The sequence below is a fragment of the Arvicanthis niloticus genome, chromosome 4 (genome assembly GCF_011762505.2).
Source record: "Arvicanthis niloticus isolate mArvNil1 chromosome 4, mArvNil1.pat.X, whole genome shotgun sequence".
Classification (NCBI taxonomy): Eukaryota; Metazoa; Chordata; class Mammalia; order Rodentia; family Muridae; genus Arvicanthis; species Arvicanthis niloticus.
Genome location: NC_047661.1, coordinates 76068016 through 76093324, shown reverse-complemented (window position 1 = coordinate 76093324; position 25309 = coordinate 76068016). Strand labels below are relative to the sequence as shown.

The window sequence follows — 25309 nt, the reverse complement described above, 5'->3', positions numbered from 1 at the left end:
AGAAAGAATCCTTCATAGCTCCATTGTGGAGAGGCAATAAAATTTCCCTATGGTAATCTGGATCTATCACCCTCCCTAACTCTGTCATTCCTTTCTTAGCCTGTTGGTTTAAGGGCATTAGAAGCCCAAAATGACCAGAAGGAAGTCTGAATTTACAATTCAATGTAATGTTTGTTGTGACTCCTGGCAGGAGCACTCTCCTCTCTGGAACCAAAACTTCTAGGCCAGCAGAACCTAGAGATGTGGAGACGGGAAGCTAGGAGTGATAGTGAGTGGAACTATTCCTTTTTCCACCCCTTGATTCCTGGGCCCATGGATCCTGACTATGTGAGAAACTGTATCATATATCAGACGCTGATTCAAAAAGCATATACTGCCTTCTGAAGAACTCTACCCCAGCCCTCCATGCTGCTGCCACCTAATTGGCACCATAACTGCATCTTCAAAAGGGCATTCCATCTTTCTATCAGACCAGCTGCTTCAGGATGATGGGGAACATGGAAAGACCAGTGGATTCCATGATCGTGGGCCCACTGATGTACTTCTCTGACTGTGAAATGAGTTCCTTGGACAGAAGTAATACTATGTGGAAAACCATGACAATGGATAATGTATTCTGTAAGTCCACAGATGGTGGTTTGGGCAGAAGCATTGTGTACAAGAAAGGCAAATCATAACCAGAGTAAATATCTATTCCAGTAAGAACAAATGTTGTTCTTTTCATGAAGGAAGTGGTCCAATGTAGTCAACCTGCCATCAGGTTGCTGGCTAGTCACCTTAAGGAATGGTGCCATATCTGGGGTTCAGTATTGGTCTCAGCTTTGGCAGATCTGGCATTCAGCAGCAGCTGTAGCCAGGACAGCCTTGGTGAGTGGAGGTCCATGTTGTTGAGCCCAAGCAAAACCCCCATCTCAGCCACCATGGCCACTTTGTTCATGTGCCCATTGAGCAGTGACAGGGACAGCTGGGGACAGAGGCTGACTGTCCACAGAACAGGTCATCTTAGCCACGTCATTACTGAACTACTCCTCAGCTGAAGTCTCCTTGGTGAGCACTTACATGGGACACAAATATCTTCACATCCTTTGCCCATTTGGAGCGATCTATCCACATACTTCTTCCCAGATGTCTTTCTCACCAATCTCCAATCGTGATCTTTCCAAGTCCCTGACCATCTAGCCAATCCATTGGCTACAGCCCATGAGTCATCGAACAATCGTACATCTGGCCATTTCTCCTACCAAACAAACTGTAATACCATGTGTACTGCCCGAAGTTCTGCCTGCTGTGAAGAACGTCCCTTCCCTTTTATCTTTCAGGGTTGTCCCAGGAAGGGGTTGTACTGCTGCAGCTGCCCACTTCTGGGTGGTGCCTGCATAATGTGCAGAGCAGTCAGTGTCCTAGTCTTTTCTTCTTCAGTCAGCTGATCATAGGGAACACCCTATGGGGCTATAGGCATATGCTTAACAGCAGATGGCATTGTAACAGGAGTAGAAACTATAGGCATTTGAGCAACTTCTTCGTGTAGCTTGCTTGTGCCTTCAGGACCTGCCTGGGCCCAATCATGTACATACCACTTCCATTTGGTAATAGACTGCTGCTGTGCAGTGCTACTTTATGACTTTGAGGGTCTGATAACACCCAGCTCATGATGGGCAGTTCAGGCCTTGATAACTTGGTTTCAAATGTTCAGTTTCCACTAAGGCCCAATAGCAGGCCAAGAGCTGTTTTTTAAAGGGAGAATAGTTGTCTGCAGATAATGGTAGAGCTTTGCTCCGAAATCCCAAAGGTCTCTTCTGTGATTCATGTACAGGGGCCTGCCAGAGGCTCCAAACAGCATCTCTATCTGCCACCAACACCTCAAGTACCACCAGGTTTGCTGGATTGTATGGTCCAAGTGGTAGAGCAGCTTGCACAGCAGCCTGGACCTGTTGGAGAGCCTTCTCCTGTTCCAGGCCCCACACAAAGCAAGCAGCTTTCCAAGTCACTTGGTAAATGGGCCTGAGTAAGGAATGTACTGTCTCCAGAATCCAAATAGAACCACTAAACTTTGTGCTTCTTTCTTGGTGGGCGGGGCCAAATGCAATAACTCATCTTTCACCTTAAAAGGAATATCTTTGCATGCCCCACACCACTGGACTCCTGAGAACTTCACTGAGGTAGATGGTCCTTGAATTTTAGTTGGATTTATTTCCCATCCTCTGATAAACACATATGTGTTCCCAATGAGTCCAGAGTGATTACTTCCTGCTCACTTGGTCCAATCAGCATAATGTCATCAATGTAGTGCACCTATGTGATATTTTGTGGAAGAGACAGATGATCAAGATCCCTTCTAACTAAGTTGTGACCCAGGGCAGGAGAGTTCATATATCCTTGAGGCAAACTATAAAGGTATACTGCTGGCCTTGCCAACTGAAAGCAAACTGCTTTTGGTGGTCCATAGGGACAGGTACTGAGAAGGCATGTGCTAGATCAATAGCTGCATACCAGGTACCAGGAGATGTGTTAATTTGTTCAAGTAACTAAACTACATCTGGTACAGCAGCTGCAATCGGAGTTTCTACCTGATTAACTTTTCGATAGTCAACTGTCATTCTCCATGATCCACCTGTCTTCTGCACTGGCCAGATAGGAGAGTTAAAGGGAGATGTGGTGGGAACCACTGCCCCTGCATCTTTCAAGTCCTTGATGATGGCAGTAATTTCTGCAATTCCTCCAGGAATGCAACATTATTTTTGGTTCACTATTTTCTTCGGCAGAAGCAACTCCAAAAGCTTCCATGTACCCTTTCCAACCATAATAGCCCTCACTCCACAGGTCAGGAAACCAATGTGAGATGAAACTTCTGCCAATTTCTAAATATATCTATCCCAATTATACATTCTGAAACTGGGAAATGGCCACAGGATGTGCTCAGGTACCTACTGGACCTATTGTGAGTCAGATATCAGTCAAAACTCTGTTAATCACCTCTCCTCGGTAGGCCCCTACTTTAACTGGAGGGCTACGGTGTTTCTTGGGATCTCCTGGGATCAGCATCAATTCAGAACCAGTATCCAATAGACCCTGGAAAAGTCTGATTATTTCCTTTCCCCCCACTGTACAGTTACCCTTGTAAAAGGCCGTAGGCCCCTCTGGGAAGAACTGGAGAAAAGCTAACAGCAAAACTTTGAGGTGTCTGATCAAGGTTCTTCCTCAGGGAAACCTGGCCACTTCTTCATCCAAGGGCTTCTGGGTCTGCAAACTGGCTCAAGTCTGGAAATTGATTCACTGGCCAAGACTGCCTTTTGCCATGATCCAATGTAGCCTTTCTTTCATTTGTTTGAGAATTTTTCTGCTTATAGGGATCAAACAGATATGCAGTAGGCTTCCTATCTATTTCATGCCTGGACTAGTACCAAAGGCCCAAATGAGTCATGCCATTATAAATTTCACTGTGCTGACCATTACAGGCTATGTCATCATAAACATTTTGTCTACGCTGTCTATTATAACTACGGTCACCTTGACTCTGGGCAATTCAGTGCTGCCACCTGGCCCTTGTTACCTCTGGGCCCAATTAAATCCATTGAATTTAATTCATCTAATTGAGCAGCAGTATCTCCAGCTAAGGTTGGACCCAAAGGAAAAGGGCAAGAACAAAAGTCTTCAAATGTGCTGGTGCCCCTCTCACCAGTTTGCATCTTAGAGGATTCGTGAAGGGCCTATCTTCTGTGCCTTCCTATTGTGGAGGATCAGGTTTTACACAACCTATTCACTCTAGCACTACAACTTCCCTGAGCCTTAAATTCCCTTTGTCAACACTAAGCCAAGGGATATCCTTTTCAGTCAGTAGGCCATCTTTTGATAAACACTTCAGCCAACCACTCAAACAAACTTCTGACACCTTTTTTTTTTTTAACTGTGTGAGCTTCCATATTAAACCTAAAATCTCCACTTAGAGGGCCCATGTCAATAAACTCAGCCTGATCTAGTTTTATGTTCCTTCTACCATCATCCCACACCCTTAAAATCCATTCCCACACATATTTCCCAGACTTCTGCTCGAATGAATTAGCAAACTCATTAAGCTCCTTTATAGTGTAGTGCATTTCCTCATGGACTACACTTTCTGCCTCCCCTCCAGGGCCTGCTCTGCCTTGAGTCTGGTTCTAGGTCTAGAAGAAACTATTAGTGGGCCTTGAGGAACATCAGTATTGTCTTGTCTGGCATTTTCTTCAGAGAAAGTCACCACTGGTTTATCAGACTCTGAAGAATTAATTTCATCATGTGAAAAAGGCATTGTACCAAGGGGTGGGGCTTAGGGTACTACTTCCTCAGGTGAGGTAAACCCTTGAGAATCTGAAGACTCAAAGTTCTCAGCTTCAATAGGGCCTCCCACAGATCCCCATCTCAAGATAGAGGATCCCATTCTTTGCCAGTTAATGCCCTCACTTTAACTGCTGGCACCCTCTGAGGCTGAGACTTGAATTTTCTCTGTAATTCAGCCAACCTTATAATGACGGCTCCAATTTGATTTTCTGCAGCTTGAGCTCTGTGGCTGCTGCAGAGAAGACTCTCTCAAGGGCACACTTAGAGATCTTTAGATGTTTACTTGCATCTGGAGCCGTTCAGTTTTATCATACAGCTCATTCTTTTCCTTCATCAATTTTTCTAGAGATACTAAGAGCAACAAGCCAGCAAAGCCATTTTCTGATTTTTTCCCCCAACTTGTAGAAAGCTTTGTACACCAGGTCACCTAATTCATCGTCAGTCACAATTAATAGATCAAGATAATCAAAGGCATTAGCTTCTTTAAGCTTGAAATATAGTTTCCACCATGGGCCTTCAATATTCTCTGAGTTCCCAGGAGAGAGAGTGTGTCTGGAGAGATTTCAGTAGTTGAAGGTGCTGGTGAATTATTAAGTCAACTCCAGATTCTTAAGATTCATCCTTATACTTCTGCTCCTCCAGAACCACTCCCTGTACCAACTTCTGTAATTAGTCAGGGTTTTCTAGAGTCAAAGAACTTATGGGTAGTCGCTATATAGTAAGGGAATTTGTTATGATGACTTATGGATAGTCTGTAGTCTAACTCCACAACAATGGTCAGCTGTGAATGGAAGTCCAAGGATCTAGCAGTTGCTCAGTCCCACAGGCAAGCAGGTAAAGAAGAGAAAGTCTTCCTTCTTCCAATGTTCCTATGTAGGTCTCCAGCAGAAGGTGTGGCCCAGATTAAAGATGTATGCCACAACGCCTGGATCTGGGATTTACTTTGTCCCAGATAACCTTGAACTCAGAGAGCTCCTTGCCTTAGTCTCCTGGAATTCATTGGCACTATGCCTCAAGATCTCCAAGCCAAGATCCAGATCAGAAACTTGCATCTCCCGGCCTCAAGATCAGGATCACAGGTGAGCCTTTCAATTCTGGATTGTAATTCCTTCCAGATATAGTCAAGTTGACAACCAGGAATAGCCATTCCAGAGGCTTAGTGGCACATAACCCTGACCTCAGTACTTGGGAAGTAGAGGTAGAAGTATAAAATATTCAAGGCCAGCTTTGGCCACATAACAATTTGGAAGCCAGCCTTGGGTGCACGAGAGCCTATCACAGGAAAAAAAAAAGTCATTCTGGCTTACTAGACCAAAAAAAAAAAAAAACATTTTTAATTGTGTAAAATTTTACATAGAAAATACATAGAAAGTACCAAAAGGACAACTAAAATCTTCAACATCAAAAGTGGGCAGAACAATTTTTTTCATATTCTTTGGAGTCTTGGGTTTTTGAGAAAAATAATAATTCCAGAAGGTACAAGGACAATTCTTCCCCAAACTGATAACCTTTAACACATCTTACACAAAGAAAGGTGCACGGGAGAAACTGGAAGATTTGTGTTATTTAGGTTATAAATATCAATTTAAAACAGTGACACATATCATGTAATGCAGGAGCCTCTGTTCCAACCCAGTATGTTTTATGAAACAAAGAGACAGAGCTAACTAAAGGAATCAAAGAACCCTTTTCCAAGCTCTGATACTGTCCTAACTGGACACCCTACTCTGATCCCATGTGTCCTTGTCACAAAGATAATTTCAAAAGCAAGAAAGCTGCTTTCACCCTGTTCCTACCCAGTGAGCTAACTGATCTGACCCTGCTCCCTTCCTTCCTCCTTCCTGCCAAGTCTCTCACTCCCTCCCCTATCCTTTTTGTAGTAGAGATTAAATTTAGGCCTCAAATACCAGACTCTTTTCTACTAAGCTATATCCCCAGCCCTGTTTTTACTTCATATTTTCGAGACAGAGTCTTGCTAAGTTATCCAGGTTGCCCCTCAACTTGCTCTAGCTGGGTTAGACCTTGAATTTCCTATCTTGCCTTAGCCTCCTTTGTAGCTGAGATTACAGACCTGCACCACCAGACCCGGCTCCTAATCTAAAATCAAACTGCAATTGTCAAATGGGAAGTCGAATTATAGTAGCATTAACTGTTCCAACTTGATAGAAAGTGCACTGAACAATAATACAATATAGCAGAGACTACAGAAAGAAGGGAAATTGAGCTTACTACATAAAATTCTCCAAAAGTACAGAGCCTACTTATCCTCCAGGTCAGTTTTCTCTTCACACACAAGTAACATCTTGTGCTTAAGAAGTCACATTCCAATCCAAGCTTCATCTACCCCTGTTCTTACAGTCAGTAAGAAGGAAGAAGCAGGAAATGAGAATCCAAGATATGTACACTTCAAAGTAAACAGCACAGCTCATTGAACAGGAAAGGAACATGGTTCTCACTAAACAAAACAGCTACAGTTTCTAATCAAATGCTTCTTGTCGATGAAGGAAGGATTAAGGCAGCTGATGTGGTATTCACTGAAATCCTAGCATGTGAGAGGTTGACACAGGAAGTCTGGAGTTCAGGGTCATTCTCAGCTACAAGGAGAGTTTGAGGCCAGCCTGGGCTACTTGTGCATGTATGTGCAAGTGTGTATTAAGTCTGGTGAGTAAGAGAAGTGACTCTAAGGAATGGTGAAAGGCAAGCAGCCTGACCCCTTACCCTCTTCTCACATCCAGAAATCCAGACTGCTAGCAGGGGTAAATCAGCCCAGAAGCAGCTTAGGTAGTGCCACCTATCCATCCGCATATGAACTGGGTATATAATTCTCTTGTTCTTAGGCAGTTTCTCAGGAGTGACTTTAAAATAAAAACCAGGCCAGGCATGGTGTCCCATACCTATGATCTCAGCAGGATACAACCACAAGTATGCTGCCCTCCTAGTCTATAGTATGAGTTCCAGGCCAAGTCTCCTTCTGGAAATGAAGGAGCACTTAGAGGCAAGGAAGAAGGAAAGTGAGCAGGAGAGGCGTATTGGAAGATCACTTCAAACCAAAACCTGACTCCCACCCTATTTTAGTGGAGTAGAAACCAAGACTATGGAGGAGGTGGAGCACATGCTCCTTATTCCCACTGTGGTTTTATTTGTGGGAGGAGAGGGATCTGAGACAGGACCTTACACACTGTAGCCCATGCTGGCCTGGGACTTCCTATGTAGTCCAGGCTGGCCGCATATTCCAGCAATACTGTCTCAGACTCCTGAGTGCAGAGATCATAGCGATGAGTCATCACACACCTGTCTGCTGTCTTAAAGAGACATGAACACTTAGTAAATTGTTCATGTTAATGAGTTAGATAATCTGAAGGTTTAAGAGCCAACCACGCTCTAAAATGGAACAGTGATACTTCAAAGGTAACTACATCCCAAACTGTAAGTTAGAAAAGGGATCTCTTAGCAAATAGGAAGTCAGGTGTAGAATTTATACATATATTTTAAAGTATAAAATACTATACTATATTTTAAAGTATAAAATTGAAAAAGTATATACAGAAATCATCATCCTACGTCTTAAAAAGGAGACATACAAAAAAAGGGCCTGAAGAGCCATAGCAAGTAGAGCGTCTATGCTCAGCAGCTGGAGGAATGCATAGTGCCCAGCTGCCCAGCAGCCAGCAGGAGAATATCTTTCTTTTCCTTGTGGAAGCGTAGCTCCTTGCCCGCCAGCCGGGCTTCATCGAGCTCCCGTTCAGTGGAAGCCAGCTCTCTTGACAGTGCCCCTGGCACACTCTGCTCCCGGCTCACCCAGTCCAAAGCCATTTGGTGGCGAATATCATCATCCAGGGCCCGATGAGAATAATGAGCCAACACCTCCTGGTTAGAGAGGAATGCAAAGGTCACTGAGAAGGTAAAACCACATTATATATATCAGATAGCACAGTGACCTCAGTGGGTGAAGACATTGTCCTACACATCATATAGCACAATGACCCCAATGGAACTTATAATTCTCTTCTTCTGACCTGAAGTTAGCACATCTGTCCTATGAAGAGTTGTTTTCCCCTGTCTTATAAGAGTTTACGTAAAGCAGAATTGGGTGTGGCAAGAGGTTGAATACATGCACAGATCAGAGAAGCTCAGGGCTCTGCTGTGGGAAGCACAGTGAAGTTCAGAGCAGCCAGAGCTCAGGCTCAGGGACAGACAGGTTATACCTTCCAGTACCCCAATAGCATGCAGAAGGTATTTGACTTAGGTGGAAAATGTGGTCATCTTTTAAAACAGAATAAAATCTCCTAAATGTGTGAAAACCTCAGTACATTATCTCCTTGGTTGGCTGGCTGGCTGGATGGTTGGTTGGCTGGATGGCTGGTTGGTTGGCTGGTTGGTTGGTTTGAGATAGGGTTTCTCTGTATAGCCCTGGCCATCCTGGAACTTTTTCTGTAGACCAAGTACACTGTCTCAAGTCACCACTGTAGGAATGCCCATAACTTGGCAAACATGTTAAAAATGCAATGACTATTTATCTCCTCTGTTCCAGCTAGCTCCTTCTTGTTCTAGAATGAATGGAAGGGTTCAATGAAACAATGGAGACTGACCCGCAATTAGTGTGATAGACTTGGTCCTTCCTGAGTTATTAGAAAGACACTCAGAAGGTGACAGTTTCAGAGTTGCCAGCCTATCTTAGAAGGGAGGCATAGCAGAGCAGACTAGTTCATGTCATAGCAGCTAGGAAACAGAACAAAGAGGTAGGGCTGTCTGTTGGATCTTGCTTTGAGACAGGGTCTCACTGTGTAGCACTACCTGGTGTGGAACTAGATGGTGTGGAACTAGATAGAACTCAGATATGCCTGCCACTGCCTCCTAAGAGGTAGGATTGAAGGGGTGAGCTACCAAGCCCAGCTTTAATTATTTATTTTATTTATATGAACACGCTGTTACTGTCTCCAGACACACCAGAAAGAGGGCATACAGATGGTTGTGAGCCACCATGTGCTTGCTGGGAATTGAACTCAGGACCTCTGGAAGAGCAGTCAGTGTTCCTAACCTCTGAGCCATCTCTCCAGCTCCCACCAAAGAGTTTCTTAAGGGAAACTTTATGGTAGGGAAGCAAAGCAAAAGGAGCACAGTGACATTCAAAAAGCAAAGAATACAAGAGCAGGCTGGGTGCCTGCAGAAGGCAGAGACAGGCGGATCTCTGAGTTCGAGGCCAGCTACACATTACAGAGTGAGTTTCAGGACAGCCAGGCATACACAGAGAAATCCTGTCTTGAAAAACAAAACAAAAAGAATACAAGAGCAAAGAAGATGCTAGAATAAGGCCTTCAGTAGACACAGCCTGGTAACCATTTAACAGCCCAAAGCAGCTCTCCACCTGCCCCTTTCCCTCAGGTGACTCTTACCTGTCTAGAGCACTGTCTCTCCCTCATGGCCTTAAGGCTGCCATTCCAGTGAAGCAGCTGAAAAACTGTCATCAGCTCCTGAGGGAAGAAGAGAGGACATGCCAGTGTGAAGGCCATTTTTTGTTGTCGACCTGATGATAACCCTGGAACTAACTAAAACCCACGTTGCTGGGTACACCTGAGGGATTTTTTTCTTGATTAGATCATTTGAGGTGGGAAGACACCCCAACCCCCTTACGTCTGGGCCACATCTCATGGCAGTCTCTATGAAGCGCACGAAGAAGGAAGCTTGCTCTTGCTCTAGCCAGGAAGTCCATTCCTTCATTGGCCTGACAGCCTACTCCTTTGGGATTCTGGTGTGTACTGAAGACTAGCTGAGACATCAGCCTCATGAACCAAACAACGACTGGGTTCTAAGAGACAGTCATCATTGGAAAAGTTGGACCACAGCCTGTAAGCCGCTGCAATAAACGGTGTGTGGGGTGGACATGCATTCTGTCAGCTCTGTTTCTCTAGAGAACCCTGACTAATACAACCAGGATAGTGATTTTAAGTTAGGAGACTGCATCAGAATCACAGGGGAAACTTTTTACAAATCATATTGTGGAAACATCTATAATTACCAATTCTGGTATGCACCCTGAGGAGGAAGACAGGTAATTGTACATTGTAAAATCTAACCACTTTCTCTCCCTGTGTTTTTTTTTTTTTTTCTGAGTAAGGAGGTAAGGATTCGTAGGTGGCATTAAATTTGCTGTGTCAGGCTGCCCTGCACTGTTAGATTGGGGATGGGAGTACAACCATACCTGGAACTCCAGCATTGACTTGCCCTTGTTAGATTCCAGCATGAATCGGAAGGCACCAATCCCCGTGTTTGGGTTGTCGGCTTCCTCTCTGTTACCCTGGTAACAGAAGAAAGAAAAGGACAACTAGATCTTCAGTCAGAATTATTTTGACTGGCAGTATCCAATAGGTATTAGCCACATTTTTGTGCGTGTGTGTGTGCGTGTGTGAATGTGTACTCTCATCTGGAGGCCAGAGCTAGTGCTATTCCTCAGGAACACTAACCACCTCCTGTCAGACAGGGTGGGTGGCCTGAGGCTCACCAGGTAGGCTAGACCTAGGGATCACCAGCCCTGGAAGTATACATACACCAGCCCTGGAGCTGCCACACTCAGCACTTTAAATGGGCTTTGGGGGTCAAACGAAGGGCCTCCTGCTTGTAAAGCAAATGCTTTTCCTGCTAATTCATCCTCCAGCCCTTCATGAGCCACATACTTAATTTTTTAAAGATTTTTTTATGTGTGTATGTTTGTGTATCATGTTTTGAATGTCAACAGAGGCCAGAAGAAGGTAGCAGCTTGCCCTTGGAGCTGGAGTTACAGACAGCTCACCTGACAAAGGGAACCGACTCCAGTCCTTGCAGGAAGCAGCAGGAAGCAGCAGGAGCAGCAGTGCTCTTAACTGCTCAGCCATTTTTCTAGCTTCCATATGTTTAATTTACAATTTTTCAGTTGCCACATTGAAATAAAAATAAGTAGTTTAAGAGTATAGAGTCTCTGTGTGTGGAGGCCAGAGATTGATTTTGGGTATCTTCTCTCTCGCTCCACTTTTATTTGTTGTTCTTTTGTTTGTTTTAAAGATTTATTAATTTATTTTATGCATGTAAGTATACTGTAGCTTTCTTCAGACACACCAGAAGAGGGCACTGGATCCCATTACAGATGGTTGTGAGCTACCGTGTGGTTTCTAGAAATTGAACTCAGGACCTCTGAAAGAGCAGTCAGTGCCCTTAACCACTGAGCCATGTGTCCAGCCCCTGGTTTTTGTCTTGTTTTTTGAGTTTTTGTTTTTTTAATTCATTTTTTGAGACAGTTTCACTGTGTATCTCTGGCTGTCCTGGAACTCAATCTGTAGACCAGTCTGGCCTTGAACTCAGAGATCCACCTGCCTCTGCCTCCTGCGGGCCGGGATTAAAGATGTGCACTACTACCACCTAGCTGATAAAAAAACTTTCTTATTATTTTTGTTTGTTTGAGATAGGTTCTCTCCATGGCCCTGGTTATCCTGGAACTCACATGACGTCATTATAAAAAATTTTGAATTCCACAAAGCTCGAATTAAAAGTATCAAGATACCAAAGAAATATAAAGATAAATCAATAAACATAAAAACACACATAAAGAATTAAAGTCAGACTTGGAGCACACAACACACACACACACACACACACAAATAAATTGTTAGAATAAACAGAATAGAAATGCAGAGAAAAGGGCTGGAGTCATGGCTCAGTCATTAAGAGCCCTGGCTACTGCCCCAGAGGACCAGGGTTCAATCTCCAGCACCCACATAGCAGATCAGAACCATCTATAAATCCCGTTCCAGGGACCTAATGCTCATCTGGCTTCTAAGACCGAATATATGTGGTACACCCCTATGTACAGAATAATAAGATACAGACATAAAAGAACAAAAATGCACCTGTTCCCCACCTCTCCCATCCCCCATGCTCCCTCCTTCCACTTCCAAGTTCTTACATTGAAAGATGCCAGGGCCTCTGAGACACTCTTCTCAATGAACTCATCGGTAATTCTCCGGGATGGATGCTCATTGAACACGGAGTTCATTAATGCAATCTTTGCAGCACTTCGCCGGGCCTCAGCTTTTGTGGGGCAAAACTAGGCAGGAGAGAAAGAGTGAGACTATATACACATGTGCATCTAAGAGGGGGGAGGAGCAGCAGGGAGGACACCACTGAGGAGGGAGGAGCAGCAGCAGGGAGAACACCACTGAGGAGGGAGAAGGAGCAGCAGGGAGGACACCATTGAGGAGGGAGAAGGAGCAGCAGGGAGGACACCACTGAGGAGGGAGGAGGACCAGCAGGGAGGACACCACTGAGGAGGGAGGAGGACCAGCAGGGAGGACACCACTGAGGAGGGAGGAGGACCAGCAGGGAGGACACCACTGAGGAGGGAGGAGGACCAGCAGGGAGGACATCACTGAGAAGGGAGGAGGACCAGCAGGGAGGACACCACTGAGGAGGGAGGAGGACCAGCAGGGAGGACACCACTGAGGAGGGAGGAGGAGCAGCAAAGAAGACCCCACTGAAGAGGGAGGAGGAGTAGCAGGGAGGACACCACTGAAGAAGAGGACATTTGGACACCATGGATGAATCAGTTCCACTCATCACACTTTCCGAAGCTTTAATGAAAAATGGCATGGTGTTTGGAAACATAATTTTGACTCAACATCCTGGAGTCATTAAAGAATTGGAGATGACTACTCCTACCAAATTGAATGCAGAGCTAGGAAGGCTGCTGAAGTCAGCAGATAGTCATAAGACATGGAAAATGCCTCTATTTAAACTGTCAACTGGCTGGGCGGTGGTGGCGCACGCCTTTAATCCCAGCACTCGGGAGGCAGAGGCAGGCGGATTTCTGAGTTCGAGGCCAGCCTGGTCTACAGAGTTCCAGGACAGCCAGGACTACACAGAGAAACCCTATCTCGAAAAAAACCAAAAACCAAAACAAAACAAACAAACAAACAAACAAAAAAACCAAAACCTGTCAACTGATTAATTATTCAAAAGCCAGTATGTCAAGCAAGGGTCTCTGAATTCTAGGTAACCCGAGATTAAGGTGAGGCCATGACCTGTTGGAAGCACCCATGTGGGGTTCTTCCACCGACTCAGCTGTGAATAGGCATTTCCTACAGCAGCTCAGAGGAGCTACCTCGATAGGATCTAAGTTTGAAATTGTCTTTTTCGCTAACAGTAAATGCAAGGAAGATGGGTCGCTAAGGGAAGGAGCTTTTTAAAAACAGTAACCTACATGGTCTTAGCGCAGTCTGATGTTCAGAAGTCAGATCACCCCAGCTTCAGATCCCTAGCCAAATGATGTAATTAGTCTTTAGCAGGTGTTGCAGAAGCCGCTGCACCTTTGTCATTCATGATGAAGAGGAGTGATGTGGCTTTTTGCTTTTTTGAGACAAGGTCTCTCTCTGTGTAGCCCTGGCTGTCCTGGAACTCACTGTGTGGGCCAGACTGACCTTGAACTCACAGAGATCTCTCTGCCTCCCAGCTTTCAAAGGAACAGTGGGAGATGTTGTTGCTTAACTATATTGATAAGTCCTGATTGCCTTTGGAGGGCAGTTCCCTCTGAGACAGCATATGGAACTTGATCCATCCACATTAAGGCTTTTGGTTTCTTTAGTTTCTCTATTTCTACTTATTACCAGCCTCTTAACCACTTTATCCCATAATATTACTACTGGAAAAAGTCAGCATGAAGAAACCACTAGGAAAATTCCACCTGCCAAGGGGGATGTAAAATAAGCTCAAGGAAGCCAAGAACAGATAATTTGACTTTCAGAAAGTAACAAAGTAAAAATCTGTCCTTCAGATTATGATGAGGTAAGAAAGAGTCATATTATTCTGAGGAAATAAAAGCTGAGATGGCCCAGTGTTAAAGGACTTGCTGCACAGGTGTGACAGCCAGAATTCAGATCCCAGGTTCTAGAACCTATATACATGATGCCTACCTGAAGTTCCAGCCTCTGGAACAGCATAGCTGGGCTCCCCAGAGAAAGCTGGCTAGCAAGAGCAGCCATGTTGGCACACTGTAGGTTTGACTGAGATTCCGCACTGATGAGTAAGGCGGAAGAGTGACCGAGGATGTTTCTCTGTCAACCTCAGGATTCCACATGCACAATAGACATGTGTACATGCACCCACATCTGTGCACACCACACATGAACATGGAAAACTTAGTGTAATCTTTAGTCATCCTGGGCTTATATTTATTTATCTGAAATGGCTCAAGTGTTGAGGCAAAAGGTTTAGTCACCTGATTTAAAACAAAGCTACCAAGCCAGGCATGGTGGTGCACACCTTTAATCCAGCACTCCAAGGCAGAGGCAGGCAAATCTCCATGGGTTCAGGGCTGGCCCATTCTACAGAGTGAGTCCCAGGACAGCCAAGACTATAGGCCCCATCTATAAATGAATAGGTCCTGTGAATGAATGGATGGATGGATAGATAGATAGATAGATAGATAGATCAAGATTTTCTTAGGACTTCTGTTTAAGGCAAAAACTGAGCTACAGTGGCTTTTATTCATGCAATAGATAAATTGCCATCTGTATGCTAATCTCTGAATGGGTGGGAGGTTTTTAATACTGACCAAGAAGGAAGATAGTCTGCAAGGCCCTGGTCTCAATCCTATGTGTATACACACATATATACACATACACAGAGGGGAAGAAACAGATACAGTTGGCAACACTTGCAAAGACAAGCAGTAATGATACATTGTAAGTCATATGATGAGGAAGCCCAAGATGTTGTGGACACAGCAAGGGCTCCAACTGTATCTAATGGTGACACACTCACATAAAAACTAACCAAAGGTGTCTATTATCTTCTTTTAATTCCTATTCAGACTCTTTAAGATGACATTTGGAAGGCTGACTTCCTCTCTGAAATGGAAAAAAAATCAATTCTAATATTCAAGCCAATCTATATAATTTCTTTTAAAAGATTTTTATAATCTGTTATTTTGTTTGTTACATACACACACACACACACACACACACACACACACACACACACACACAAACATATTGGGGCATGAGTGCCAGTAAAGGCCAAAGAGAGTGTGGGATCCCCTGGAGCTGGAGTCACCAGTGGTTGTGAGCTGCCAGAAATGAGTGCTGGGATCTTAAGTTGGTCCTCTGAAAGAGCAGCCAGTTTTCCTAATGGCTGAACCATCTCTTTAGCCCCTACAATTTCTCACTATCCTATAAAAGTTTTCAGATACGTCTTTCACATCTGTATAGAACCTTAGCAAAAGGAAAACTTTAGAAACAATGTAACCAGGAAGCTAGGGCTTTAGCTCAGTTGTAGAGTGTTTGCCTAGTGTGCTGGAGGCTGTGGGAGCAGCCTCCAAGCAAGCACTTCATGAATGGGGCACCATAGCTCCATGCCCTTGGGAGATGGAAGCAGGAGGATCAAAGTTCAGCATGATCATCCTTAGCTACATATTTTGAGGTTAGGCTAGACTACATGAAATCCTGTCTTTAAAGAGAGAAAAGAAGGAAGAGGGGATGGAGAAATGACCCTTCTTGCTCTTCCAGAGGACCTGAGTTTGGTTCTCACACAGAGAACCCACATCACAAGGTTTATAACCAGCTGTAAGTCCAGCCCCAGGGGCTTTAAAGGTACTGAACACTCATTTACACATCCCCTACAACACAGATGCAGACATTTATTTGTAATTAAAAATAAAATCAGAGCCAGGCAGGTGTGGAGCACGCCTTGAATCCCAACACTTGGAAAGCAGAGGCAGGCAGATCTCTTGAGTTCAAGGCCAGCCTGGTCTATACTGCAAGTTCCAGGACAGCCAGGGTTGTCACACAGAGAAATCCTACCTCAAAAACCACCACCACTACCATCATCATCATCAGAGCTGGAGAGAGAATTCATTGGTTGGAAGCACTGGCTGCTTTTACAGAGGACTCAGGTTGGATTCCCAGCACCCACATGGCAGCTTAAAACAATCTGGAACTTTTGTTCCAGGGTATCTGGACACTCCTCAATGTGTTACACAGACATAGAAGCTAGCAAGACGGCCATACACATTTCAAAAAGAAGAAATGGCAAGAAGTTGGAGTGTGATTGTAGAAGTCGGTAAAGCAGAGGTTGGCACTGGGGGGTGGAAACCGTAAGAAAGGGCAGGTGCAGTCATAACTAAATGCTGACTGAGGCTCTGTGATCTCAGGAGCCTCAGATGCTTGCTGAAGGACTGGCCCAGAGTGAGTTAGTCCTCATATCTATGACATTAGGCAGAGACTGATGGCCAAAGTCATAGAAGTCCTTATTAGCACTTACTAAACATTTACCCTTACTGCAGCCTCATGACTCTTACCTGGAAACTCCCGAAGCAGCTCCCCCCAGGCAGAGTGACATAGCAGACGTAAGGAGGGCTGTTGGAGGGGACCATCTCGTACACCACCAGAGCCCCATTCTTCAAGTCAGCACCCCGAGACTGCTTCATCTGCCAGAATTCCTGAAGGGCCTCCACCACATTCACTGCACGAGGGCAGACAGATTAATAAATCAGCATGCCAAAGTTGGGTTTTCCTCCTCCTCCTCTTCCTCCTCCTCTTTTTCTTCCTCTTCCCCAATGCTCTAGTTCCCAGCTTCTTAAACTATAGGGTTGTAACCTTGTATGAGGTGAGGTAAATAAATGGGAGAGTGGGAAACTGGGAACAGAAAAAGGATTCTGGATGTGCTGTAATGAAATTAATTCAAAATCAAATGCAAAATGAGCCACAGTGTTTCTGACAGTGCCGCTGGTGGAGGGTCCTGCAGCAGCCTTAGTGCCTTGTGATGCCACAGATGGCTGAAACACCTCTGCTCAGATTGGAGATGCTTGTAGGTCATGAACTGACTGCACTGTCTCTTAACACAAAGTTTCTGAATCTTATGGAAACATAATAGTTTCCAAATAGTCCCAAACAGTATGTTTTTTGATTGTATTATGTTAAAATATTCAATTTTAAAAATTGTGGAGCTGAAAAAAGATGAAAAAGATGGCTCAGCCATTTAGAACATTAAAATGTTAGATCTGTCTTTTGTTTCTTTTTATGTTTATAAGTGTTTTGCCCCATGTATACCTGAGCACCGCACATGTGAGGTGCTGACGGAAGTTAGAAGCGCACATCAGATCCCCTGGAATTGAAATTTGGGTGGGTGAAGAGCCACCATGTGGGTGCTGGGAACCGAACCCTAGTCTGTTGAGCCATCTTTCTAGCCCTGCAATATTTGCTTTTTAAAGTTGCTGGTTTAAGTTTGATTAAAATAGATAAATGATTGATGGATGGATACATAGATAAGTGGAGGTCACCAAGATGACTCTTCTTAAGCCTGGTGATCTAGTTTCATTTCTGAAATCCACATAAAGATGGCAGAAGAGAGCTGGGCAGTGGTGGCGCATGCCTTTAATCCCAGCACTTGGGAGGCAGAGGCAGGCAGATTTCTGAGTTCGAGGCCAGCCTGATCTACAGAGTGAGTTCCAGGACAGCCAGGGCTACACAGAGAAACCCTGTCTCGAAAAACCAAAACAACAACAACAAAAAACAACAACAACAACAAAAAAGATGGCAGAAGAGACCTGACCCCATGGAACTGTTCTCTGACCTCCACGAACGCCATGGCACAAACACCCATAAATGTGCGTCATGCATACATATAAATAAATAAGTAGTATAATTTTAATTGTTATGTGAATTTTGGCTTGTGATTCAAAGTTTTCTTTTTAAAGGCTTATTATTTTTATATATGAGTGTGTGTGCCTGAGTGCATTTGTGTGCACCATGTGTGTGCAGGTGCTCATGGATCCAGGAGAGGTACTGAGTCCCTGCACCTGGAGTTGCACATTTCAGCCCAGGACAGGGTTGTTAACAATTTCTGGAACGGCCCTAACTACTTCTGCTACTCTGTACTAAGTACTACCAGAAATCAGCTCTTAGTATTGATGATAATGGGTTCATAGTATCAATAACTTTAAAACATTGACGATGCTCTATATCCACAGTGTCCAATACTCAGCCTAGATTACTTTGTTAAGAAATAACACAGGTAAATGAACAAAATGAGAAATAGATATACTAGATGCTGATGGCACATGCCTTTAATCCCAGCACTCGGGAGGCATAGGTAGGCGGGTCTTTGAGGAGGCCAGCCTGGTCTACAGAGCAAGTGCCATGACAGCCAGAGTTACAGAGAAACCTTGTCCTGGAAAAAAAAAAAAACCCAACAAACCAATAAATAAATGCAAATAAACAAGTCTGTCTATCTCATTAGTATGCACATTTGTCTTAATCTCTAGTAAATGGTAAAATTATATGTATACTAAAGAACTGTTTTTGGGGCTGGAGAGATGGCTCAGTGGTTAAGAGCACTGACTGCTCTTCCAGAGGGCCTGATGGGAGGCCACCACAGGAAGGGCCTATTCAAAGCTTATGCCTGTCCCACATACAGCTAAACCAGACCCTTGCACACGGCACCGGGCTAGTTCTTTCATGATTCCTCAGTCAAAGGAAATGGGATCTAATTTAGGTAATACTGAGTGTGAAATGAGCGCCTGGGGAAAGGGCTTTGTGTTTTTGTTTGGGATTTGGTTTGGCTTTTTTCTTTCTTTCTTTCTTTCTTTTTTCTTTTCTTTCTTTCTTTCTTTTTTTTTTTAAGCAATTGATTGTGACCTACATTTGAAAATGCTCCTAAGTCGTGCTGTGCTGTGGGAAGCTGGGGCGCCAGGGCTCACAGCCTGCAACCGGCTCTCAGTGTGAATCTAGATCTCCTAACACCAGTGTTCTTTCCAGCTTGGGAAACCTAACCCAAGAGCCAATCTCTGTCTGAGCCTCAAAGGGCCTCACAAGTCCTCTAAAACTTACACACAGCTCTATGTGTGTGCATTGTGTGAGTTTGTACATGTATAAGTGAATAGCCCATAGAATTTTGTTTTGTTGTTTGGTTTTTCATGACAGGGTTTCTCTGTGTAGCCCTGGCTGTCCTGGAACTTGCTCTGTAGACCAGGCTGGCCTCAAACTCAGAGATCCACCTGCCTCTGCCTCCTGAGTGTTGGGATTAAAGGCTGTGCTTCTACCGCCCAGCAGGTTTTGTTTTGTTTTTAAAGCAGATTTTCAGTAAGGAATCATGGACATAATGGTTTATCTAAGATAATTGAAGAAGTGCTATGAACAGAATATATCTGACAGATGCAATGCTTTGTGGAAGTTACAGACAGATGCTGGGTTGAGAATAAAGACCAAACTAGTAAAGAATGTTTAAATGGCTGTACCATGATGCTGCAAACACAAAAGGGAATATTTAGGTTTTGTTTTTTACCTGTAGAAAATAAAACATTAGATGACTGTCTAAATGAAAGGTTGGTGACAAATGATTTATTCCTAAGGATAAAGACATTAAAATAACACATCAGGCAGAGGCAGGTGGATCTCTGGGTTTGAGGACAGCCTGGTCTACAGAGTGAGTTCCAGGGCAGCCTGAGCCTGAACTACACAAAGAATCCCTGTCTTAGATAGAGATACATACACACACACACACACACACACACACACACACACACACACACGTTAATTAAATGGACCTTAAAGAAGACAATAAATATAGAGTGAAGCCACAGCTCAGCAGTAGGGTGCTCACCTAACATACCCCAATTGCTAGCTCTGGGCTTAATTCCCAAGCACCAGGGAGGACGAAGGGAGTAACACAGGAGCAACAACAGTAATAAAGGAATGCTTCCAGGGCTGCAGGCGGCAGCATCCAGTATTCCTAGCCCTGAGGACGCCAAGTCAAAAGGATTGCACATTTGAGTCCAGCCAGGGCTACATGAGACCTGTAGGTCTACCCTTCCTCAAAGGGCTACCCTTCCTCAAAAAACAAACAAAAACCCAAACCACTCATGGGTAGGAAAAAGACTAAAGACAATATTGTGGTAATGAAGGGGTTAAACGGCAGTAGCTAGGCAGTGCCACTGAGAGGTGAGGGGTTCCCTGATCATTCAGGTTTGTAAGAATAAGCTGGCAGAGGTTCATCCAAGATATTGTGGAAAGAGGGAAGCTGCTTAACAGTATTGTGTCTAATATTTCCTTTTTCGGTTTCTGGAAGACCATGAATAGCCTAGGGCACACAGAAGTCCGTGAAGGCCAGCACTGTGGAACAGCAGGGACTTTGGTAGGGACTCTATCTACTAAAGCTAAATAATGCATCCTGCCAACATCTGCTTATTTAGTCCTTGGAGCCAGTGGAGCTACCTCATGTGACAAGGACTTTGCAGATGCATTTATAGACTCTGACTCAGGGAATCATAGATTATACCAGTGGCACAGGGAGGCAGAGGCAAGGGGTCTTTATGAGTTCAAGACTAGCCTGATCTATATTATGAGTTTGAAGCTAGTGTGAGCTACACAGCTCTACAGATACAGCTACTGCCTGTTTCAAAAAGAAAAAGAAAGAGAAACAGCAACAAAACTGTGAGGGGGAGCTTGGAGTTGGCAAAACACAGAAGAGGTGACATCATAGAGGCAGCTACTGGAGTGGTGTGCTCATGATGAGGGCTCAGGAATGTTGCTGCCACCAGGAGCTGGAGAAGGCAAAGGAGACTAGAGTTTCTGGTAGGACCCTGCTAATACCCATTTGGCCCAGTGACACTGATGCTGACATCTGGCCTGCAGAACTGTAGAAGAGCACACACTATTTTGTTAGGGCTCACATAGTCCAGGTTGACCTCAAAGTTCCTATGTAGCCAGGGATGGCCATGAATTCCCATTGTTCCTTCTACCTCTGTCTCCCAAGTGAAGATACAGATGTATACCACCACACCTACTGCATTCTTTTGTTTTAAGCAGCACAATTTATGATGCTCTGTTATGACAGCCATAAGAAATTAACAGGGGTCCAATCTAATATTTCCAAAAATTATAAATGCCTATACCAGCTTAGCTCCAGTGATATTTAGTCTATGATTGTAATGACAAAGAGTAGCTAAGCAGAAAATATCATGTAAAATCCATTCATTGTTGGGCTGGAGAGATGGCTACTGGTTTAAAGCACTTGCTGCTCTTCCAGAGGACCCAGGTTCAATTCCCAGCATCCACACAGTGGCTCAAAACCATCTGTAATTCCAGTCCCTGGGGGTCTAACACCCTCTTCTTACCATTATGGGCACTATGCATGCACACAGTACACAGATATGTCTGCAGGCTAAACACCTGTAAGTAAAAACATTTAAAAATCAAGACAAGTACTATAATACCCATTTTGCAAAAAAAAGTATACAACTTATGGAACAGACCAGAAGTGACAGAGCCAGGATAAAGAACTAATAATTCACTAGGCTCCAAGACAAGCGCTCTTTCATATTATACTACCTTGCTTTATTATACCTTTAATCCTCACACATGCTCTAAAGCAGACTGGGCTCCATCCACATAGAGACTAAATATGTGACTTGTTCACCAATGCATATGGCGAGCAGTAAATATTTGTTAAATGAAAAAATATGGAACAGATACAGCATAAAAAAAAAATTAGCAATATCACCAAGATCACAGTGCCACTGTATGGCAGGGCCAGGTCCCCAGTCAAAATTCTTTATACTGTGAGCTGACTTGAGAATCAACAGCAAGCCAGGCATAATGGCTCATGCTTGTAATTCCAGCAGTTGGGAAGCTGAGGAATTAAAAGCACCATGAATTAAAAAGCCCAAGCTACCTGGTGAGTTCCATGCTAGCCTGGGCTATATACCAAGAGCTTTTGTCAAAAAAACCCAAAAAAACAACAACAACAACAACAACAAAAACCCAAAAACAAAACAGGCAGCACAATAGCGTATGTGTGACTTTTGAGCAGGTATGGGCAGGGGAAAGGGGGGTGGGAACTAACCTATCGATGAGGGAACAACAGAAGAGAGAAGCGTGAGTGCGTGCGTGCGTGCACGCGTGTGTGGTGTGTGCTGTGTGCTGGGACCAAAGCTGATGAAGGTAAACCTAAGAAGTCAGTACTGGGAATGGTGAGCTCAGAGTCTTCAGGAAAAAGATGAAGGCGGTGACATGAAGATGGCATGTAAGGTATCACCAGATGAAAGCAATCTGAACGAGACCAAAGTAAACTGTATTTAGGGCAACAGAGATATCCCCTGAGTATCCTGCCATCAGTCCCAGGGGCATATGGGCATATGCCAAGGGCAGCTTTGCCTATTAACTGAAGCAGTGTAAGTGGTTCCATGTGGTGAGGGACTTTGAGCCAAATCAGCAGAGAGCCAAATTCTCCTACAGCCCTGGCTGGACACCCAGACTGGAAATGAGAAACTCAAGAATAATAAGACTGCGGTGGGGGTGGGGATACTGAAGGGGAGACACACAGACTCTGATAGTTCTCTGTCAGCACAGTCCCTTTGTTCCCTCGTCCTTTCTTGGGAAACTAAAAAGGTTTTCCAGACACCCAGTTTAGAAGCCAGACCAAAGGCTCTTCAGGGCATAGAAACACGGGTGAGGAAAAAGCACATTTCTCTATCACGTTGATGAGTGCTTGTAAATTTCCGAGAGGAATTCTTCAGACACAGGGTAGCTACTTCTGGCTACTACTACACCCTAGGCAAAATGTTTCCCTCAGAACTGAGGTAAAAAGAGCTGGCCATATGTATCCATCGTGTAGCCTTGTTAAACCTCGCTAATCCTAACCCACCTGAAAGTAACTCTGTTGACTCACTAGTTTCAGAGTACATCCATTTGTATACCTCAGCACCCTACAGAACCCTAGCCTGGCTGGAATTCAAACTGGTTAGAGAGTGAAGGGAAGGTAATAGTAGGTGAGCCATCAGACTTGTAGCAGAGTGGATCTGAACATTCAACTTCACTCAGTTTCCGGTTTACAAAGATACAAACATTTAAGAGTAGAAGAAAATGAAATGTGTTCTCAAGGGAGTGATAACCAGAAAATCGGAACTAGCAATTGTTTCCAGTGCCCACTCTGCTGTCACTGGCAGAATCTTAATTAACCCAGAGCACAACCCTTGAACAAACTGTTACTCAGTGAAGTCATGAGATAGACCCTTTGCCCAAAGACAGAGCCAGAACTGACAGGCCTCCGAAGCCTGTCTGCTCTTTTCACTGAAGCTTCCAAAAGGAAGCAAAGAGTGGGGTGGAAGGAGGGCAACACTCTGGAAAGAAAGACGTGGGGGGTTAGGTTGTGCAACTTTTCTCCTATTGAAATAGAAAGGATGCAGTCGATTTTAGACACAGGAGGACCTGACCAAGGAAACAGAAGTGATGTGTTGGAAATTCCAGACTTAAAGTCTGAGTCACACACCCTTCACTGTGTGTTCCTAGTCGTTTAAACCATGAATTTGGAGCCAGGATTCTGACAGGAAATTGGTTAACATTGCCTAAACAAAAACAACAAAGAAAATCCTCACATCCCTCTTCCCAGAAATTAGGCATCTTTAAGCTGGCAATTTCTAAGCAAAATAAGGTTGTTGACTGGCTCGTTTCCACAGAATTTAGCATTGAGTGAGCCAGGGCCTGAGATTTATCCTCAGTTCCTGGGCAGGGGCCAGGAACACAGCGCCAGACAGACAGAGGCCCGAGCTGTGAGGCTCCAAACTAAGACACTAAAGCGAGGCACCAAGTCACAGGAAGCTGGCACAGCCTCAATGGTGTGGGTCCAGATTCAGAGGAACAATTATTGTGAGTGACTTTTGAAAGCACTACCTAATTCTCCAGCAGATCTGAAGTTGTGATGGAAATTTCATGGCGCGGGGGCTGGGGTAGATAAGTATGTGAAGAGCTAAAAAGTCGGAGTTCAGAAGATGAAGTACAGGGGTTCAGGAGATGGAGTACAGGACTTGCTGAGATCAGAGAGAGAAGACCGTGAACGGTAGGGATGAGAAATGCCCCGGATCTGAGATAAAGGAGAGGATCTCACACAATAGGGCCGGTTCTCAAAGGGTGAAGGACATTAAAATCTTAAGCCTAGAGGAGTTCTGCTGCTGACAGAGAAAAAGTTGGGAAGAAAAGAGAATTGCATCTGAAAAAAAGAGTCCCTGGAGAATACATTAATAACTCACTGTGTGTGTGTGTGTGTGTGTGTGTGTGTGTGTGTGTATACACGCGTGTGCGCGCACATGCGCGTGCGTGTGTGCGTGTCCAGAAGGAAACTCCCCAAAAGGAAATGCATGCGAAGACTGGACGCCAAGCCGAGCAACTGTAGGACCTTGGGAACTGTGGGAGTCAGGCTGCTGCCTGGAGGGTGACCCACAGGAGGCCAGTCCCCGACACTTACCTCGACCGTAGCCCTGCGTGTGCTTGGCGAAGCTCCTCACCACCGCCTCCACCGCCTCCCGCAGCACCGCAGGGCTCCCCGCGGCGCCGGGGGGCAGGGGCAGCCCGGGGGCCCCAGCCAGAAGCAACGGAGGCGGGGGCGGGGCGGGGGGCGGCGGGGCGGGCGGCGGGCCCGCGGGGGGTGTGGCGGCGCTCGTCGGAGCCCCGGTCACCCCGGGCCGCAGCGCTCGCAGAGTGCCTCTCCCACCGACACCCACGCCGGGCTGCAGCCGCTGTGCTCGCATCGTCTCCATCCCGGCGGCCGGCGGAGCTGGGCCCCGGAGCCTGCCAGCCTGGCGAGCTAACGGTCCCAGCCACCCCAGTGAGCAAGAGCCAGGGGTATTGAGGGCGGTGCCGGGATCCAGCTGTCAGTCAAGAGAGGGCGGGACGAGCCAGATGCCATGCCAATCACTGGTGGAGAGGGAGGAAAGAGGTGGGCCCCTGAGCCACCTTAGGCAAATGATTGAGGAAGGCGGACGCTGCGGGAACCAATTGAAAAAAGAAAAGGCTAAGTCGTATAAGAGGGAGAGCTTCGGAGCATCTTTGGGAATCCTGTGGTAAGCGCTAGAAATCCGGCCAGACCCCTGGGGCGGGGCTTGAAGGAAAAATAGGCCTGGATACAAGGCTGGATAGAATTGTAGCTGGAGAGGATTCTTAAAAACCATTTGTCTGATCACTTTACTTTCTAGATATAGATG

General features: G+C 45.0%; 1 protein-coding gene across 1 annotated transcript; it reads right to left on the bottom strand.

Annotated features, from left to right (window-relative positions):
• Nucleotides 1–5617: 5617 nt before the first annotated feature.
• Nucleotides 5618–24952, bottom strand: Lix1l (limb and CNS expressed 1 like). Its single transcript, XM_034500294.2, has 6 exons — nucleotides 24574–24952; nucleotides 16634–16797; nucleotides 12248–12388; nucleotides 10514–10609; nucleotides 9708–9785; nucleotides 5618–8181 (listed from the first exon to the last, which is right to left on the bottom strand). The coding sequence occupies exons 1-6, from the start codon at nucleotides 24863–24865 to the stop codon at nucleotides 7939–7941; spliced, it is 1014 nt and encodes a 337-aa protein (XP_034356185.1). The 5' UTR covers nucleotides 24866–24952; the 3' UTR covers nucleotides 5618–7938.
• Nucleotides 24953–25309: the final 357 nt, after the last annotated feature.